The 21,625-nt window shown below is 37.4% G+C and overlaps 1 protein-coding gene across 6 annotated transcripts in view; it reads left to right on the forward strand.

Annotated features, from left to right (window-relative positions):
- The window catches only part of CBFB (core-binding factor subunit beta), a 64,502-nt gene extending 43,572 nt beyond the window's left edge, over positions 1-20,930 (forward strand). For 4 of the 6 annotated variants that reach the window (XM_043494826.1, XM_043494825.1, XM_038368669.2 and 1 more), the window contains 2 exons: positions 4,346-4,441; positions 18,678-20,930. In XM_043494826.1, coding sequence (XP_043350761.1) covers positions 4,346-4,441; positions 18,678-18,743 — 162 coding nt within the window. In that variant the 3' untranslated portion in view covers positions 18,744-20,930. Of the gene's footprint in view, positions 1-4,345; positions 4,473-18,677 lie in introns of all 6 variants that reach the window. The other 2 variants (XM_038368667.2, XM_038368664.2) reach the window with 1 other exon arrangement.
- The last annotated feature ends 695 nt before the right edge of the window (positions 20,931-21,625 follow it).

Consider the following 21,625-nt stretch of genomic DNA (forward strand, 5'->3'; position numbering starts at 1 on the left):
TAAGCCTTGCCTTAACTCTGAATTTCCTCAGTTTATACCACTTCGTTTTCACCCTTAAGCTACTGATGCATACTCTCAGCCTTAACGCCATTTTAACAAATGTTTTTGTCTTGGAATATATCCCCGCACTGAACATTTAAATCCATGAGGGAATGTACATGCAGCCTCTAATATCAGTGCTTTCTTGAAGTTTCTGAGCTCAGGGTGCTGAGGTGGAAGCATCACACCAAGAGTGTGGATCTGCATAGGTATATACCTATGCAAACTCAAAATTACAGGTGAGTAACCTTCCTTTTCAGTTTCTTCTCTTCTGTATCTTAGTATTAATGAGTACATGGTTATGTTGTGTTGCATCTTCCATTTAAAGAAGAGGTTAAATTTGTTTTTTAAAAGCAAATTACCCATTACTGAAAGTGTGCCATTTGAGCAATATAATTCTTCTTTCCGTTTTACCAACCCCTCAGAAGACACGTTCTAATTTTCTTGTATTTTAACGTGTATTAGTACTGTAAGCCACTGAGCTATTTCTTCCTGTATTTCTTTTTCCTTTGTAATTTTAAATTGGTTAAATCATAATTCACTTCCACTTCTGAAACTCTTGTGTAATGTTGTTAATGAAGGATGACTGGCTGCTATATTTCACCCCAGAAGTGATTAATTTCAGAGGACTAAGTGGTCTCTGTACATATTACACACACAGCTACTATATAAACAATTTTGTAATTTACATAGCCTCCATTTTTGGAAAGTTTACCTTATAAAAATGAAATCTCTTCCATTTTCTGATTTCATCACTATTTTAGTTAATACTGGATTCAGACTAATTGATCTTCTTTTCTTCCACCTTTCTGGAATAAGAAACTATCTACTACTAAATCAGTCTTTTGAAATGATTTCATATATGCTTTTTTCAAAAGATACCATGGTAATTAATTTAAAAAATAAAATTATACTGAAGTATTTTAATGTTTTTGCTGTTTGATATGTAATGTACCAATCTTCTCATTTACTGTTAAGCAGCCTATAGCACACTACCCTTATTAAAGGCCCCATTCAGCATGGTGTTCAGGCACTTTTGTAAATTTAACCTGCATATTGTCCCATTAAATTCAGTGGACCTACTCATGTACTTAGTTACTCTTGCTTGAGTACTTCACTGAACTGGGACCAAAATTCCCCTATTTTAATTCATAGACTTTTGCTGTTTCTGTCTCACATCTGTCTGTGCTTCAGTGCTTGTGTATTTTTTGATATATTAGCCCTACACTAGATCCTTTCCTTCTAGCTCTTGATATTTGCTATGTAGATCTAGATTATTTCCCTCCTGACTTTTCTGATCAAGTAGCTACAATGCCTACTAAAGCAGAACTGTGTTTATTCACGGCAGCCTCTACTACTTCCTACGCTTTTGTATTGACACCTCAGAAATGTTTTGCATGCTTTTCTCATTGATACTTTCAGTATTTTGTTATTAGATACATTGTCTTCATTCTAAAAACAAGGTGTTTGGTTATATTTTTTTGTACTGTACAATTCTCCAGGCTGAAACTGTTAACTTTTTTCAGCTGTCACCCCAAATCCACTGTCTATAAAAGTTCTTGATGAATGTTCATTTAATTTACTTTATAATGGGCTGCAATAGCCTGAAAGCAGAATTTTTTTTTTTTTTTTATTTAAGAAAATGATAATCTCACATTTTTTTCCCAGGCGTTGGTGAGCCATCCTTTCAGTCATCAACATACATGGCTAGTCTGGACATCAGCAAATTGTTTCTCTCCCTTCTCTGAAGTCTTAATTTGGGTTTTATTCCAGGTTTATTAGGGGTTTTGTTTTTGTTTTTGTTTTTTAAATAATCTGGCTGAAGCTAGAACTTAAAGAAGCTATACTGATTCATCTTCTAGTTTTGCTTATTGAACAAAATCCTCCCATGGCTTAAAAGATTTAAGGTACCTTTTTGTGATCACTTTCCACCTTTTGAAACCTTGACTTCCAGCCTGAAACAGAGTTCCTGCCTGAGAAGATGGAATAGTTATTTAATTATTTTTGTTCCCGTAGAGCCTTTCAGAACTGTCATTACTTAACTTCTTAGAATTATGGTGTTTTCCAGCCTTGAGTCCAGACAAATGCTTAAAAAGACTTGTATATACATTTCCACGTCTAAATGGTTACCAAATTGTTATTGAAAACTAAATGACAAAATTATTGGGCTGTTCTCTGGATCAAAGATACTCTTTGGGAGGGGGGGAGCACTTCTCTTCATCAGTACACATACACATCAGCATATGCATAGCTGTATTTTTAAAATTTGTAGGCTATCTTAGAAAACTTGTTTTTCCACTTGGCTTTGCTTAGCTTAAAATACTGCCGATCTCTTATTTTTTTAAAAAAAAATCCATTTTCATTAAAATTGGTAAAGTAGGTAATTATGAAATTCTGCATGGGTTGCCTAAATCTAAAAAATGAGAGCTTTTCTTTAGTCCTCAGTAATCAGCTAGATCACCTCTTTTAGTTCTGTCTTTCTCAATTAAAAGAAATGAACTCTATTTTCCCTTCCACTGTCCCACCATAATTGATCTATATTACACCAATATAAAAATTGCCAAAAGCAGACAAATTTGTCATTTAAAAATAGAAGTTACTGGCAAAATGATATCTTAATGGCAGCTGTAAACATTGTCCTCTGCAAAAAGAAAAGGAGTACTTGTGGCACCTTAGAGACTAACAAATTTATTTGAGCATAAGCTTTCGTGAGCTACAGCTCACTTCATCGGATGCATCCGATGAAGTGAGCTGTAGCTCACGAAAGCTTATGCTCAAATAAATTTGTTAGTCTCTAAGGTGCCACAAGTACTCCTTTTCTTTTTGCGAATACAGACTAACACGGCTGCTACTCTGAAATTGTCCTTTGATATATCTTTCTGGAGACTGAGCTATGAAGATGTATTGATTGACAGATGTTTGTAATAAACTGTGTTAGGTCACAAGAGACACACTCTTGCATCATTTCACAAAATAGCTTTAGGGTGTAGGATAGTGCCTCAGGCAAGAAAAGCAATTTGACATTCTCTTAGGCTAAAGACATGTTCTCTTAAATTTAAAAGTTAATGCACTTAATCCCTTGGTATATAAAAACTGAACTGAGTTCTTGGGAGCGGAACATTTCTGTCCTCTGTAAATCAAGATTTACATTTCTGTTTTTTAAAGAGCGAGACCCACTTGAAAATAACATACGACAGTTACTAGTGCAATCTATAATTACTGTGATTGAAAAACGTTAATGGTGAAAAGAGATTTTTTTTTTCATTCTGTTTCACTGTTGACCTTTATGGTCAACTCATCTCATGCTGATCCTTAGAGGCATCAGTGGGGGAAACAAGAACTCACCTTTTTATTTTAAATTAGCACAGATTCTTCTAAACTGACTAAACATGTCCCTTTAAATAAAGGGTGCATGTAGATTTATTATTGTGGTAATATTGGCTTAGACAACATAAAACTTAAATCCAAAATGTTACCATTTTAAATAGAAAATATTGAATAATTTTATAAAAACAAATAAAGATTACTGTCCATCCTTTTTGTTGTAAAGATGTACTAAAATCTCTTGGGGGTTTTTTGTTTTGGGGTTTTTTTTATTTTATTTTTTTTTTTCACCCAAAACATGAAAGTCCACTGATATCGGTGGATGTTTGTGTACACGAGAATTGGGGGAGGAATATTTTCTAGCTTTTTACACCTTCTTATACAATTTTGAATTTTAAATGATATACTAAGGGATGTGAATATTCATTTTTGGTCAGATTTTGCTCTAGAGGCAAAGCGATGAAGAGTTTTACTGCTAATCTGTTAAATTATGTTTGTTTTAGAGCATAAAAGTTGAATGTAAAGAACCTGATTATCTCATTTACAGTTATCATTAATTTATTTAGTGCTGTCATCTATCTTACAAAACTACTTACTTTGTCAACATCAAGAATGAAAAATATTGCCTCTAATACAAGCTTTGACGTTTCCTTTAACTTCTTGGTTTAAGAAACTTAGTCAGACTCCACTTTGAAACAATATTTTTAATTCTTTAAAAAGCAGTTTTGATCTGCAACATGACTTTTAAAAGTGGCATCGCATAGCTCCAGATTTGTGTAGATGATTTCATATCCCATTTGCTCAATTTCCATCTGAATAGATATCTTGTCTAACTGCTAAACCTGCACATTTATTCTTCAGTCTGAAGGTCAAGTTGTGTCCTTTCTGACTTCTGTGTCATCATTAGTAATAGATTCTAGAGGTCAGATTTTTCTCCCCTACTCCCTGTGGTCAGCCAAAATTTTGTCTTCTGGTTTGGTAGCAGGAGGATGCATTGGCACAGCAAGCCTTTGAAGAAGCTCGGAGAAGAACTCGTGAATTCGAGGACAGAGACAGGTCTCATCGGGAGGAAATGGAGGTGAGGGTTTCACAGCTGCTGTCAGTAACTGGTTAGTACTTTACCAAAAATCTAGATTGTTTCCTATAACTTGTCTGTATGTACAATGATCGGGAATTCCTGTTTGTTTTAATTTTGCTGTTAAGAAAATAGTAAAGCATGATTTAATCTCCTGCTTACATTATTAAAACTTGAAAAGGCACTTGGAAAACATGTTTTTATTTGTGTAAATGTAGGTTGGTGTTACCATTTTCCCTGTAGGTGGCCCCAATTACTTGTTGCAGACTCATGACTAGGGCCCTACCAAATTCATGGTCATGAAAAATGCGTCATGGACCGTGAAATCTGCTCTTTCTGTACTTTTACCCTATACTATACAGATTTCACGGGGAGACCACCGTTTCTCAAATTGGGGATCCCGACAAAAAGAGGTCGTGGTGAGGAGGGAGAGATTTGCAAGGTTATTGTAGAGATGTTGCAGTATTGCCACCCATACTTCTGCACTGCCTTCAGACCTGGGTGGCTGGATAGCATCAGCTGCTGTACCAACTCTGAAGGCAATACCATACCACGCCGTCCTTACTTATGTGCTGCTGCCTTCAGAGTTGAGTCAGAACCCCTACAGTTACAATATCATGAAATTTCAGATTTAAATATCTGAAATCATGAAATTTACTATTTTAAAATCCTATGACTGTGAAATTGACCAAAATGGACCCTACTCATGACATAAAGGCTGACTTTTTCTTTAATCATTAAATAAATGCTAGCAGCTCTGAAGAAGGGGCATTTTAGAAGCAGTAATAAAGGTCTGCTACCTTCTGCCTCTTCCACAGACGCTATAGAGGCCGGGAAATGCTGGCTGCTGCTCCTGTTACCATCAGTCCTTTTCTTTATGGATAGCAACACCAACACTGATTCAGACCCTGCTAACTATTTTCCCCTGTGGCTTGGCCATATTCCACTCTCACCTTCCCCTCTCCTTGGACCTGCTCCCGAGCTCCATCTTCATCTTTTCTCACTGGGTTTGCTTCTCTGGCCTGCTCTGTCCTTTCTCTTGGTCCTAGCTCCTTCTCTTCTCAGTGAGAAGAGAGCAGGAACTAAGTGAGCCTGAGGAAACTAAGGATCCTGAAGGGAAGGTGGAAAGCAGGAGCTCAGGGAGGCCAGGAAGGGGAAGCCTGAGGGAGGACTGCTAATGTGGATAAGGGAAGTGTTGGAGAGCTAGAGAAGATGTTGCAGGCAACAAAAGGTATAAGAAGGGAACCAAGGTGGTGACTGTTTATTTGAATTCCTTTGCCATGCAAGGTTTTTACTTCCTACTCCCTGCTTCACCTGTAGCTGCCCATTCAGCTCCCCATAATGGCACCATGACTAGTCCTCTCTCAAGCTTTAGGGTTGAGTGATACAGGAAAAAAATCTACTATCTCATCTCCTCTTGTCTTCATGGTCATGCAGAGCTCTGTCTCCTTGCTAAGTGAAAAGGTAAGATCTGGGGATGAGACCAAGAAGAAGGGCTGGTTCAGAAAGTAAGTCAAGCTGGGGAACAGGCCTACGGAGACTGGTGAAGTCAGTAAGCTAAGAGTGGAAGGCATGTGGAAGAGCTGCGCTGGGCTGGTCTCTAAGGAAAAGCTGGTTAGAAAGGCCTCAGGCAATTTACTTGGTTAATTACGGGAGAGTGCCTTCGCTTCCTCTACTCTATGAACTTCTAGCACTGCCATGCAGTTTTGCCAACCCCAAATGTTTAAAAATGCATAATCAGTCCCCTAGCACTCCCCCCCACCCCCCCCAAAATGATGTAGGCTTAAGTCATGAGATTTAAAATAAAATAAATGTTGGGTACTTTCTGTTTACCTTCAAATGTTGGAGTCTTTAGGGTTCACAATTTCAATGTTTTCTCTGCAACCATAAAGGGCTAGAAAGCTACTTTTTTTTTTTTTTTTTTTCATGAAAACTGAGATTTTACTGTTAAGCTTGTACAGCCCCAGTGAAGTCTAATGGTGGATGAGTTCAGAGGTGTAACTAAGAGCATAATTTGGCCTGCAAACATCTTATTCATTGAGTTTTCACAGGGCTGACAAAAGAAACATCTTAGAATTGACTTCTTGGAAACTGAGCACATTTAATCTGTAGTTGTTGAATTACCATAAGGGTGGAACTCCACCAATACCAGTATTGGTTTCTTTTGAGAGTAAGCTACACTTTTAATTAATATTAAAAACTTGGAAATCTTTAAACTTCTTTTATACTGCTTAGCATGGCATGATCAGCAAATCTGGGAACCACTAGACTTTTTAACATCTCATCAGTTAGTTCTCCTATGGATTGCAACAATGTCTGTATAAAATTAGAAAATTTCAGACTGTAGTACTACAGTTGAAATAGCTTTAATAGAGACCAGATTCTAGTTTGAGAGAGAGAAATCTTGTAATACTCCACCCACTCCTACCCAAAAGAGAGGCGCCAGCTCTTTGGAAATAGTCATCCAGAGCTTGGCAGCATATGAAAATGATCACAGATTTTGTCCTTTATTTATACAGCTTTCTTTCTTAGTAGAGATGTTTGCTTATTCTTAAAGTCTCTACATAGATTATTTTTCAAATGTAACAAACAGGTAGATCATTGCCAAAGAACGATCCCTATACTAGGCATTTAACAGTTCAACTATTTTTTTGTTAATAAAGAGAGGGTATTATTTTTTTAACGACAATAAGATTAGGCACAGTGGTACTTTCGGAAACATAAAATAGAGATTGCAATGACTGCATAATAATGAAGCTTTTGGTAGAATAATAGAATAGTAGAAAATAGAAATAGTAGAAAAGCAGTGCTTTTTAAAAAAAATCTGTTTACACCCACAGGCATAATAAAGGCTTTTTAGAGGATCTATACAGTATATCTGAGATTATTTGTATCTTCTTCCAGTCTCTTCCTGTCATGGTCTGTTTTCAATATGGATGACCCAGGGATTAGTGCTAGGACTCTTCTTTAATGTATTTATTTAAAGATCTGGAGGCAAAGGTGGATGGTAAGGTGCCAAAATGTGTGCATGATGATTATTTCAGATACTAGAGATCTGATAATTATGGTTGGACAAAGCAGCAGTTATTTGAATTGAGTCTTTGCTGAAGTCTTGGAGCTGGCAGGAGGTTCTCAGCTGTAAAGTGATATTGCTGCTCCTGCTGTCTCTCTCACAGGAGTCTATTTCCACACCAGAGAGGTGGGTTGGAGGGCTCTGGCTTCTGAAGAAATTAAGATGTAGTTCCAAGAGTATCTTTCCATGCTGTGTGGACATAATACGGTTTATTTCAGTAGAAATTTCATTTTGTATTTTAACTGAGCTTCTAATACAGTGCCAGCTAGAAAGACTTTGTTGAAGAAATGATTGCAGGACCCCAGGCTAGTGGAGTCAGAATATGTTGGAAGTAACATGGGTCTCTATTCAGTCACAGAAAGCTGCAATCATCTACTTTCTGCCAGCTGTTTAGTGCAACAGGAGGTACCAAAATGATGGTCTTACAGCAAGGAGTGGGTAATGTGAAATGGAAAAATTACAGTATATGCTCCTGTTTCATGGTGTCTACAAATAATTTTTGTGAGGGTTAGCTTTGTATTGTGGGACTTGGTTATATAATGGAAACAGGTTTTTGAAAGCTTGGATTGTATACATTCTATGACAAAAGCTCAAATTTTAAATTTTTCTCCCAGCCCATTCTGTTGTGCATGAGCTTGGCCAGAGATGTTCTGCTGAGTCTAATTTTCTTGAGATTGAGTTGTGCAAAGCTTTCTGAATATGTTTCATGCAAAAAAAAATTCAGTGGTTTTAAAAATTTATTTTTTCTTGTTTGTTCATTTTGCATATTACTGCAGTTCTCTCTCTGTAGCAACGCTGCAAGGAAAGAAGTAGAGTTTGCTCTTCCCTGAAATAGTCCTGTCTGTTTGGTGTCCTGCAAATAAATATTTGCATGTTTTTAAATCTAGGATACACACACAATGACAAATGAGTTTCCAACATACCTCTCTGGTAATGCCCCCACGAGGATTTTTCTCTTACAGCTTATTCTCACTAAATTTTACTCCATTTTACTTATACTGTAATTCCTAAATAAATGATCTTCACAGTTCCAAGTTTCCCAATTTAAGGAAACTTCATTACTTTTTGATTTCTTCCTAATTCATTCCTCACCCTGGGGAGAGTGGGGGGGAAATCCCAGAAATTTTGAAGGAAATCCTTCTACATGTACAGGATAAAACCTTGGCTCTGGATCCCATCCATAAAGTTTCCAGGGATGTATAAGGGCCACCCATGGAGAGGCCATGTGCTTCTTTACCCGCTATGATCCTACTTCCCCCCCAAAGAGCTCTAAATCATGATCAGGCCAAGAGTTGTTAATTTACATTCATAATTTGGATTGTGTGAATTCCTGATCTGTACTGTTGCCTAGAGCCATCACAATAACTGGTTCTTTGTTTAAAAGGTAGCATGAAATTGCAACTTATTGGCATCTTATGCTGAAAATTGACCCAACCCTATATGTTTTCTGTTGTGAAATGTCAGTTTTTGTGGCAGTGTAACTTTTTAAAGAAAAGTTTTTAAATCTAAAATAGTTGAGATTTTATATTGATGTGAAAGTGTTCTTTTCTAGGATAAAATCTGAAATGTTTTCTTTTGAGGAAGTATTGTTTAAAGGCTAGTATAGCTGTTATAAATATATAATTAGTATTGATTTTTTTGTCAGTATTTCTCCATTGCTCAGCCCCCTTCTAACCTTCATTGACTGAAAGAAGATGCTTATATTACAGTATTTCCTGATTTGCAAAATTGATTTTCTCTGTACTATATTCAGCATTGATTGTGTACAGAACATAAATTGTTGGGATTTTTTTTTAATATATGCACTTTGTAGCACTTGTAGGCTAAAATTAGCTGTTTTGAACCTCTTGTGGAACAGTAACATGGCGAAATGATTATTGGAATGTTGGACTGTGTTCACATCTTATGATCTTGGACATTTTTTTAAGTTATGTTCAATTTGAAATTTGTTAAATACAGTAAAATAATAAAAGATCAGTTATATCCATGTGATGGCTTCCATTAGACTTGAAAGATCCAATTTGTCATTTGGACCAGACACATTACCAATGTATAATAAGTTGCAACATGATTGACGCTTCTGGATGAGCTTGGCATATATCCAGAAGGAAAGTCTCACTTGTATTGTCTGTGTTTGAAGTCGGTAGTGCAGCTTCAGATCTTTCTTACGCTCAGCGCTTAAACACAAAATCCAGCTAATCTATTAGAAGTTGAACTGTTTGTGGGCTTTTAGTAAAGGAAACAGTGTCTTTTAGAAAATAAAATTTATAGGAAACACAGAATGGAATCTTGATGGAGGTTGATGTTAAATGCTTTATATAATCTTTGTCAAGAAAGCTGCTAAATTTTATGTTCCCAATGATTATTTTAAAAGCTTGTCAGTAGGTAGGTAGTCCTAAAAGCAACTAACTGCCATTCATTGTTCAGGGTTTTTTATTGTTCATAATGTAGCTTGATTTTTCATTTATTATTTAGTAAATAGATGCAGATACTTGATGCAAAAGAATATAGCATATCTAATCTGTTTATCCCCATAGTATGTAGCTGCCAAAATACAATTAAGAATCACATTACAGTTGCCCATGAAAGAGACTTCTGTGACCATTTCTTGATTCATCCTGTTTTAGATTTTCTGGTCTTTCCATGGGAAATGTATGCTTTAAATATGGAGACATTTGAGGTCATATGACCTAATAAATGTAACCAGCTAAAAAACTAATTTTTTTGTTGTTGTTACTGGTAATCAGTGGTAAATACCACGTGTAGCTTCATTTCTATTTAAATTAATACTGTATATGTTCTTGTCAGCAATCAAAATATTGATACCTAAGGCCATGATTTTCCAAAATAGGACCCTAAAGGAAAGGTGCACAAAAGTTTCAAAAGTGTTCAACCCAGTAGCTCCTATTGAAGTCACTGGGTGTTGTGACAAAGCTCCTCCTCTGCCTCAGTGGGTCCTGTGCTTATTGGCGGATTTGCTCGCCTCAGAGATTCACGGCAGCCCTCAGTTTGGCTCCTTTTGTTAGTGGCACTAACCTGCCATCCACTCAGCTAACCTCATCACTGGCCAGCCTGGGGGAAACGGAGAACAATCTCCGCAGTCTCTGTGTCCCACCTAGTGGGTCGGGGACAGGGCAGGTCCCTTTCCAATTTAGACCATACCTTCTGGCGTTTCTCACAGACTGGGTCAACTCCTCCATGTCCGATCAGGAGTTGGGGGGATGGGGAGGAACCCGGGCCCACCCTCTACACTGGGTTCCAGACCAGGGCCCTGTGGCTAGCAGCTGTCCACAATGTTCCCTGTATCAGCTGTGTGACAGCTACAACTCCCTGGGCTCCTTCCCCCCAGCACCTTCTTTATCCTCACTGCAGGATCTTCCTCCTGAAGCCTGATCACGCTTGAACTCTTCATTCCTCCAGCAACATACCTTCTCACTCCCTGCTCCTGGCACGCCACTGATGGGAGGTCCTTTTTAAACCAGGTGTCCTGATTAGCCTGCCTGCCATAATTGAATCTAGAAAGTCCAGGTGTCTTGATTAGCTTGCCTGTCTTGATTGGTTCTGGCAGGTTCCTGATTGCTCTAGGGCAGCCCCTGCTGTGATCACTCAGGGAACAGAAAACTGTTCATCCAGTCGCCAATATATTTGCCTTCTACCAGACTCCTGTACCTCACTGGTCTGGGTCTGTCACAGTGTTCAGCACTTTGGAGAATCAAGCTACCTATTTAAGATCCAACATATGGACTTAGAAGCCTAGCTTTAGGCTTCTACTTTGGAAAAATTGGCCTAAATTCATACCCATGATTATTAATATTTAATATTTGTTATGAGAACCCAAAAGCTCAGTCAGTATCAGGGCCCCCCATTGTTCTGGGTGTTGTCAAAACAAATAAACTGGTCTCTGCCTTGAAGAGCTTACGGTATAAACAAGGCAGACATATGTCAGCAAAATGTCAGATCCATAACTCCTTACTTCTCATTTACTTAAATGGCATATTCTAAGACTATTATTTAAAATTAGGTCCCAACTTAATTACCTGACAGGTCTGCACTTAACATTTTTGCTCCCGGCAGCTATTGATGAGCTTTCATGCACCAAACGAGGTGTACAAACAAGGGATCCTAAACTCTGGACTCGATAGCTGAATGAGTGAGGTATAACTTTCAAATATTTGGTCTTAATTGACCTTTAAACTTAGATAATGGTGCCCCTATATACATTTTATCTATCCACATCTAGTCATGGGACCTTCCAGGGACTGCTTTAGCCTCCAGTGCAAGTTGGAGCAAACTTGTAGATGGCTGTCATGACTCCCAAGGGTTTGTTCTGGCACCCAAAGGATTGCTGATCTACAGCCCTGACATGCCTTCAGGTGGTGAAAAGTAGGGTGGACTAGGGCAGGTTATTCTAGCTTTATCCCACCCAGGGGTTCCTCTGCACCAGGAAAATACCTAATTAACAGTGTCTACCAATTTTCCAGTAACTTTGTGCCATTGGCTAAGAAGAAAGGAAATTGTAAGCAAAGTAATTTCTAGTTACTAAACACAATGCTGTTGAGGGAAAATTTTATGGACTCTAAAATTGTCCTTTGCTGTTGCACATTCTTTCTCACCCCATTGTGCTAGTACTTTAGTAGGTGTTAGCCAGATCATCTCCATAACCAGAAAAACCTGGGGAGGACTCTGGGGTTGGACAGTGTCATCTAAAATTCCCTCTGAGATTATTCTCTTCCCCTCTGCCCCACATGCACGTGATTCCATCTTGTGAGTGGAGAGGGGAGTGTTCAGTTGTCGTCGTTGTCCTCTCTCTGCCCCTAAACCTAGCTAATGCCCAGTGGTTCCTGACAAGCCAGGGCCATCTTCATGGAAGTCCTCTCCCTTCCCCCCCCCCTCCCCAAATCTAACCCTCAGCAAGGTCTCCACGTGCTTCTGGATCCCCTTACCCATAGCTGCCCCCAGGATCTCTAGAGAGGGGGAGCAGCTTGGGGCTGTAGTGTCTTTTCTGGGACAACTCCAGTACGCTAAAGGGAGAGTTGTTCATACCCCTCTCCCAGCTCCTTCTCCAAGAATCTCTGAATCCATAGAGATGCTTCTGTAAGCTCCAAAGTGGAAGTGAGGTCACAGTGCCAAAGAGACAGGAGGCTTGTGTGTATAAGGTTCTCTCTGCTTGGATTTATGGGTGATAATCAGGGACGTTAACATCTGACAGTCCCTGTCCTGCAGAGCTCACAGTCTAAGGCCCTAATCCTGCAATGAGCCCAGTTGTCACACAGAGCTTATTACGGAATCAGGGCCTAAAACGAGACCGCATAAAGAGGTGTTACGAATGGAAGAATGGGGGAGGAGGGATAAGTAACAGCGATAATGCATGGTTACATAGATTAGCTATATGTACAGTTTAGATTATTATTTGTATTGTGCCAGCAGTTAGGAACCCAAGGTACAGACCAGGGCCCCACTGTATTAGACATTCTACAAACATAGAACAAAAAGATGGTCTTTGCTTACAATCTAACTAAGAGTAGTTGCTTTTGAGTCAGCCACGGTTTTTGTTTTTAAGTAACAAATTAACAAAAAATAAAATGTATTCTGTACTAGCCTACTACCTAGTCATTATCCATTGACCTATACGTATACTGGAGTAAAGTTTTGACATAGCTGTCCAAAGTGAGTGTGCAGACGAGCATAGCAGCAAAATTGACTCCAAACACCCTTTCTTTTGTTGATCTTTGAGAACAATGACGATTATTTCGGCTTTAAAGTCTCTTTGTAGGACTTAATCATAGTACATTCTCTACTCTTCTTTCTCCCCCCCACACACACCTTTTTTTTTTTTTTTTTCCTTTTCTTTTTTTCTCTTTTCTGCGTCTGGACCAGTTCAGTATAAATAACAGTCTAGACTAACATGTCATGAGGAGGATTTCAAACGTCTTCTGCCAAATAGGTTCCTGCATTTCTTTCAGTCATCATACCATCTCCTACTTTCTTTAGAGATTTTAGTTGGCTTGTTGCCAGTTATAATTCCTTCCATATTGCAAAAGAGTTGCATGGTTTTATGTGCTGAAAGTTGAGTGAAGTTTCTTGGGTGTTGGAAACTCCCTGTGTTTCCACAGTATTAATTGTTCTATTTCAGGATATTTAGAATGAAACTGTCACTGTTAATCATAAAACATTAGGTTTAAGAAACATCAGTACACTAGGTTCTGTCTATATTTTTGCAAAGTCAACAAATTGACTTTGAATAATTGTATGATTGAATAAATTTGAATAATTGTCATTCATCTGTTCGTAGTGAAAAGTACCAAACTCTTGTAATACATTTATATTGATTGTTAAGCAATTCCCTGAGCATCAAACCTAGGATTTTCAAATAATCTCTCATTCAAATTTAACTTCAGCATCCTGCTGAAAAGTGGAGTATGCAGTAGTAAGATGATGATTTTTTCCCTCAAATTTGGTGTGTGATTTATTGAAAAAATATTTTGTTTCTAAATTGAAAAAGGCAGATGTAGTTTTTTGTTTAAATGAGTCTCCCTCAATGTTCAAAACCTCACAGCACAAAATTTAATGACAGATCTGCATGTGTTTGACTTTTTAGTATTTTCTTTAATTTTTGAAATAAGCATCTTATGGCTAATTATTACACCAGTCCCATAGGGGATTGCTTAATGGTATAGAAGCATCAGGTTTAAAATACAGAGCATTCTTTGAATCATAAGTTTTAAACCTGGCAAAATTGACTTACGCTTTTTATGTTTCTGTGGTGGATAAATTGAATTCCTGATAGTATACTGTGTGGAGGTTTTCCAGATACAGCCTTACTGAAAACTGAGGCTCTGTCCTGTGTCAATACTAAAGATCCCATAAAAGTTGTAGATTAGCCCATGGCTGTGGCCAAAAATGTCCATACTTTTGCCCAGTATTATGCAGTGTTCTTGCCACCTGCACATTGCTTGGTTTCTACTCTCCACCTGAGAAGTAACTAAGTTTTAGTGAAGAAGTGTTTAATTAATTACGTGTGTTTGTATTTTTATACACACACACACACATGCACACATATATATTTATATATAATATATAGGTTCCTTCATATTCCTAGGATCTAAAAAACTATCTTGTTGTTGTTTTTGTTTTTATGTATTATATACAGTGGCCTACATGGTTTGGCAGAATGGTGATTGATAGAACATGTACATGTTTCATACATTTATACATGTACAGGTCAGTACAAATAAATGGCGATGACTCAATTCGGCTGAGCTGTTGTTTCACTATCAGAATTGCTTGTGTAAATCCCCACTCGTTGAAATGCAAAATTAAGTCTTTGTCAATATTTACTAGTAAGATAATAAGATACTGTAATGAATGCTTTTCAGTACACTTGAGCATAATTTGTCATTCCTTTCACATTATTTGAAAGAGCAGAGCTGGTGGTAGTTTCACAGTGGCTTGTGACTTACAACTAGGTATGACTTACAACTAGCTATGATGTCATAAATCATGTGGGTACTTTCATAAATTTAAAAGAAAAGGCCACATAAGGAAAATTATATATGTAACCATATGCTTGTACTTTTGAGTCTTCATTGAGATTTGACAATAAAACTACTGTGGACATTTTTTTTTATGAAAATAAAACAAAGGAGCGCTGGGAGGGAGTTGTACTATCCATATGGGGCTGCATGGAAGAAGGCACAGGCGTGATTGAGAGAGTGACAGATGGGTAGATGAGGTGGAGAGCATTGGCACAGCATAAGGTGCAGAGGGCAATGTGAAGCTTGACAAGTGGGGATAAGTTAGGAGGGGCAGTTATACAGAGAGAGCTTTGGAGGTGGTCAGACAAGAAGTTTAAATTTGATAGAATATGAATCCCGCTATTAGCTTCCCATCCAAAAAAGGGAGTTACATGAATAAGTCACTGCACAAGATAGAGGAGTTTCGGAACAGTATTTTGTATGTACTGAAGGGTGTCAGTTTGTGTGTTTGGGAGGCCAGAGAGGAATGGTAGTCTAGACAATATCTAGTGAGGTCCTGAACTCAAGAGCTGGCTATAGAGACAGAGGGGAAATGACAGATCTTAGAGATGTTCAGGAAGAAATAGTGGTAGTGTTTAGATATGGCCTGGATGGGTGAAGAGGGACCAGACAAGAAAACCTACCAGATCCTGGGCCTGAACGATGGTGATGTCAGCTGAGATGGAAAAAGAACCATAATTTTTTAACACTTTACTAGCCACAGGAGTTGAGCTCCTTGTAGTAGCAGCCATTAAAAATTTTGTGTTTAGGCAATGTATACTTTGCTGCATAAATCGATGGTGGATAAGGAATTCAAATGGCTATATAGCTGTGGCGGAAACACTAAAATATATGGGATTTAATTTGTCCTCAACTACCAGTGTTCCAGGACAAATGGTAAGATTTCCAGGGCTTACATGTAGACTTGCTGTGATACTTGTCATTAAGAGAGTAGACAGGGTGAGGATATACTGGAGAAGAGAACTAAGGTTAGAGAACTTAACTCTCCACTTTCAGATTTATATTTTTTAATTTTCAATTTAGAAATTCCTTGATTTTTGGACACTTGTGTTTATGAAAACTACATCATCTTATTCAGATGTTTATCTTCTAAGATTATATTTATAACCCTAACTGCAGGTTAATGATTTGTTGTGTTTGGGTTTTGTTGTGTTTTTGGGGGTTTTTGTGGGGTTTTTTTTTTTGGCTGGTTATTTATTTTTAGACTCTTAAAACGTTCTCACCAGAGTATATATGATTTCAAAATTATGAACAGTTTGACCATTGTCAGCCTTAAATGGATTCCTCTAGCAACAGATCAAAAAAAGTATCAGCTTTTATACCTGCAGGCAAATACCTCCGAAAATAGAATATTCTTCATAGTTTCTGAATCCTATTATTCTGTGCAGTGATACTTTACTTGAGCTTGTTGCTGCTTGCACAATAAGGAAATAAAAACTTAACTAGTCAGGCAAGAGAGACAGTTTGACACACCACCAAGAGGACAGACCTGCCATATTACTGTGTTATCAACATAATGAAAAGTAACATTTTATATTAGCTGAACAGCTTCTTCTCTAATTGTTTTGGTTAGTCTTAATCCTGATGGAGTTGGTATTGTGATTAACTCAAATATTTAAACAGATTCATTTCTTGCATTTTTAGAAGCATTGACATTAAAAATGTGTCCTGTTTCTGTCACAGAACAAGAAAATACATCATATGCACTGTTAGATGTTTTTACTGGATCTCTGTCTCAAATTTTGGTATTATTACTCATGCCTTATGTAGCAGAAAATCTGATACAGTTTTAATGGATTTATTTATATTTCGTGGGTGTGTGTAAATTCTTCACTCCAAAACAGGATTATAGTTAACATCCATCATATTAATAAATTTCAGGAGAGGATTTATTTGGGATTAATGGTTGTGTGTAAAGCTGCCCTGTTATACTGTAGACATCCCATCTAAGGTCCTGCAAATGCTTACACATGTTTAATTTTACACATGTGAATAGTCCCACTGACTTGAATAGGACTACTTATGCATAAAGTCAAGCAAGTATGTATTTGCAGGATTGAGGCCCAAGTTAACAGCTTTCTTCTCTGGCCTGTCATTGGAGACACTGAGATGTATCATTCTGATAGACTTAAAGTTCTGAGTGCATGAAGCTCTTGCAGAGTGGTTTGAAATACTATAGTTTCATGGTAGTTATTCCAGGTAAAAGAGAACTCAGTGTACAGGTGGATGGATGTACTACAGATCTTAAACAAAATGTTAAGTTTGGATACTGGGAGAATGAAGGCCAAATCCTTGTCATGATTTGACTGTTGTCTCCAGACTGCTTGTCCAGTTGAGAGGTAGAACCCCAGCAGACGTGGATGTGCCAGACTGAGGATCTAGATTTTTGTCATGGAAAATTTGTGGTACAGACAGAGGCCATGTATCCATGATGAGACTCCTAGCGCTGTTATCAATCTTTGACTATAATATTGATTCTGAGGTTATGGAGATTTTTCACATGGTATCTAGCAGGAGTGGACAGACTGTGCTTCAGTGACTCTTATTCCTTCCTGTCAGAGAGATTCCAGAGGCTGGTGATGGGCAGTTTCTCATTACCCCCAGCAAGCATTTTTGCAGGCTTCTAGTCTGACTTTGGTTCAGTTTTTGTATGTGGCTGGTAGGGGAGATTGTGAGACAGGGTGAGCTGTATTGTCACCATTGTGTGGCTGGCACTCAGCTCTGCATTATTGTCTGACCAAGACAATGCAGTCACTTGGCTTTCTGAATGGTTGGCCTCAGTTAAGGCATGGATAAAAAGGTCAGCAGAAGCTCAAGTCAGATAAGAGGGAGGTGATGCTGGTGAGTAGGGGATGAATTTGCAGGAAACAGCAGGGTTGATATCTGCACCTCCAATTAAAGGAATATTTCTATCCTTTTAAAATGAGGCGTGCAACTTTTTGGCTTCAGAGACTACATAAAGGTCTGTCCTCAGACGCAGACTTAACCATACTTATCCATGCCTTTGTTAGCTCCAGATTGTATTATTGCAACATACTCTCCATAGGGCTACACTTGAAGACATCTAGACACTTCATTTTTTGACAGAATGCTGCCATTTGCCTATTTGGTGCAAGTCTATTGTACCTGTACTCTGTAGACTTCACTGTCCTCTAGTTGCCTTCTAAGAACAGTGCAAGGTGTTGAATTTGATCTATGAAGCCTTAGATGGTTGGAGTCTGTACTATATTTAGTAGCCACTCTGCTACCTCTGACCTCTCCAATCTGTTGAAATAAATTAAGTAGTAATTTAACAGTCCTTAGATTTGAAGATCAGGAACTTGTGACACAGCATTTTCAGTGTAGGGTCTTCTACTCCAGAGTGCTCTTCCTTTGCTGGTCCATCAAAACCAGAATCAGACCTTCAAAGGATTGTGTGAAGTCTTGCTTTTACTCATGAAGGTGGGTGATTAAGTAGGGGGTATTGATGGTATTTTTGTATTTATAGTATGTATTTAACTGTATGAAGTGTAAATTTTGTGTCATGGAATTATTTGTGGTCATAAGCTTGTAATTAATGCATTTAAAAAATGAACTAAACTGATATTTCCAAACCATACCTTTAACCTTGAACATATATTTATTAATGCAGGCAAGAAGACAAGACCCTAGTCCTGGATCTAACCTAGGAAGTGGTGATGACCTCAAACTGCGTTAATCAACAGCAGCAGCAGACATGCCATGGGTCTGCACATATGCATTGCTTATACTTGGCAAAAGATTAAATAAAAGACCAGAAACTGTGATAACTGGGTTACTATGGTCTATTTCCTGACCTGCGGCAGTCACAACCAGCATGAACTGCCATGGTTTGCACTATGTTTATGTTACAATATCTGCATTTCCTATTGTAAGCATGTAGCCAGTGGCAATTTGAGATTGTTTTTCTATGCAAGCTTATTTTTGTTGGCACTATTTTAGTGAAATGGAAACTTAAGCAGCTATAAACCATTTTCCTCAACTCTAATAAAAAAAATTGTCACTTAAAAATAGGTCAAGACATTGCAGATTATAATTTTTTTTGTTTTTGGTAAATTGCTGGAAGCCAAGGCTTTCCAAGCTTAATTTTTTTTATATGGGCTTTTGGAAGCTTTGGTTGTCATTATTGTGCTCCTGCTCTATTTTAGATATGCATTCTTATCTTTTTTTGCAATTTTCTTTATCTTCACATTTTAAAGACTGCTGACATTTTTTTGCATTATTTACAAGCTAAACCCAGTAGCACCGAGCTGTCAATCAACTTTCTAACATGCATGTTTGGTTGTTAAAGTTGCAATATCCTTTTAACTGCTAGCAATTCATTGGTTCCATTTTTTACAATAAAATGTTTTTAAAATATTTTTGATGTCAGTGCATTCTGCCCCAGGATCTAACCTAGCTTCTATTCTGTACTAAATGAGTTTGGGTGGGTTAATACAGCCCTGTATATAGCACCTACTGAGACTCCTAGGAAGTTGCAGGCTGGCTTCTGTTTTATTCAGGGATTTTTTTTAAATAGTTCTGGAAAGGGATATTGTGACTTCACGATTGGATTTGACAGTATGTCAGACTGGGGACAAAGGTGATCAGCTGCAATGGTGGTGATGTATTAAAAATCATGTTCAAGATATCTGCTTTAAGTGTATTTTATATCTTATGCTTTTTGTAAATTTATGCTGAATGATGAAAGGAGAGATTTGGGGTTGTGTGTAGAATCTCTCATACTGTCCATAGGACACTTTCTTTTATTAAATTGTCTACATATAAAACTAATTTACAGTATATATGGCATTTTCCAACAGGGTAAGATTTGGGGATGGATTCATTTGTATGAATAATTTTTGTAAACAGGCTTATTCCCAATTTTCCACCAACATCCATTACTTTAAAGAAAAAACTGGAAACAGCAGTGTCATTTGGCATTGTTTGAAGCTGATGCTTTCTGTATAGCTTAATTTTTTGTTATTTGAAATAATCTTTAATATTAAAACGCTGAAGCTAGACCACTTATTTTAAAGAAAAAATTATGGTTTCATGATCAATTTTGAAAATGAACTGAAATTGTGTATGATTAGGATCATTAAATATTTATTTTTATATGGTGCCCTTACTGATGGCAAAACATTTGAATTGAAATTATATGAGGTCTTGCAAAAGTATAAACAAATAATGGAAATGTAACTGGGACTCCTTGTACGTTAATACCATGAATATTTAATAGTTCGCTAAGACAGTTGTCTATAACTGCTGTGACAACATAAAATGGAAATATTTTGATATTGATACATAAATTTAAATTGGGCTAATCTGACAGATAAGGTTTCACATTCTTTGTGGCTCATGTTATTTTCCTCTCCCCTTCCCTGAAGAAGCATTTTTTTCTAAAAAGCTTCTCTAATGTGATATTTAAGGTACCCATCGTTCTAGTCCTGGATCCTCTCTGCATCCCCTGTATTGTCGATGGAATAGTATGAAGATTTATTTTAAATAATTTTCCTAATGGTTTCAGATCATGGTTCCAAATCATAAGTACACAGGAAATTATACTATAGCATACAAACATTACTATCTTTGTGTAAATACTGAACTTTCCCTATCATCATTTAGCATTGTGCTGCTTACTATATCTTAATGCTGGCATTAAGATCAGAAACCCTTACCCTCTGCTGGTTAGTGCAGACTTTTTAAAGTACGTTTTAAGTTATTGATGCAATTTGATATTTTTCATAATTTCTATTTAAACAGAAGTTGCATCATCCTTTCTTGAATTCGTCTCCTTTAAGAGTTGCCTTAAGCTACAGGATTGCTTTTGCTACCTTTTGTGTTGTATGTTTAACTTTCATAATAAACTTCTGTGTAGTGAAAACAATTGGCTGTCAATTTTATTTCTGACCATTTTATTGATCGACGCTAACAGTTTTGTTTCCAAATTGCTATCATTTGTCATTTCCAAACTTAGTGTCCATTTTAAAAGCAACAGTGACATCCAGTGGTCATTTCATCTCATCCTAAAATTCCCTTTTAGTATTGATATTCCAAAAATATTAAAGATTCCCAAAGTACTTACCATTATTGTAAGGGGACGCTGTCAAGGTTGAAAATTTGACTGACTTTTCTTGAAAGGGTATTTTTGCATGTAGTTTGACAGCCAGATTTACTCTAATAGTATATACTACAACGTCAGACAATGGCAAATAATTTTTTTTAAAAACATGACTTTTTCCAACCCAGCAAAAAGCTCTGCACACACATGACAGCAGATCGTTTGCATGCATACTTTGGTATGAACCATTAATCCATACAGCTAAATTCAATGGCTTTAAAAAAAAAATACCTTGCAGCTTGCAGGATCCGTTTTAAAAGTAGTACAGTGCCGTAGGAGAATCTGGAAGTTTAAAGGCCAGAGAGAGAGGCTGTATAGCCTGGTGTGTGGGGCATTCAGCTGGGAGGTGGAAGTCCCAAGTTCCTGCACCAGCTCCAGTGATTATGTAATCAGTATTGCCATCCCCAAATGTTCAAAAATCATGATGACATGTACAAATAATAGATTTGGTGGCTTTT

Source organism: Dermochelys coriacea, chromosome 12 (genome assembly GCF_009764565.3).
Source record: "Dermochelys coriacea isolate rDerCor1 chromosome 12, rDerCor1.pri.v4, whole genome shotgun sequence".
NCBI lineage: Eukaryota > Metazoa > Chordata > Testudines > Dermochelyidae > Dermochelys > Dermochelys coriacea.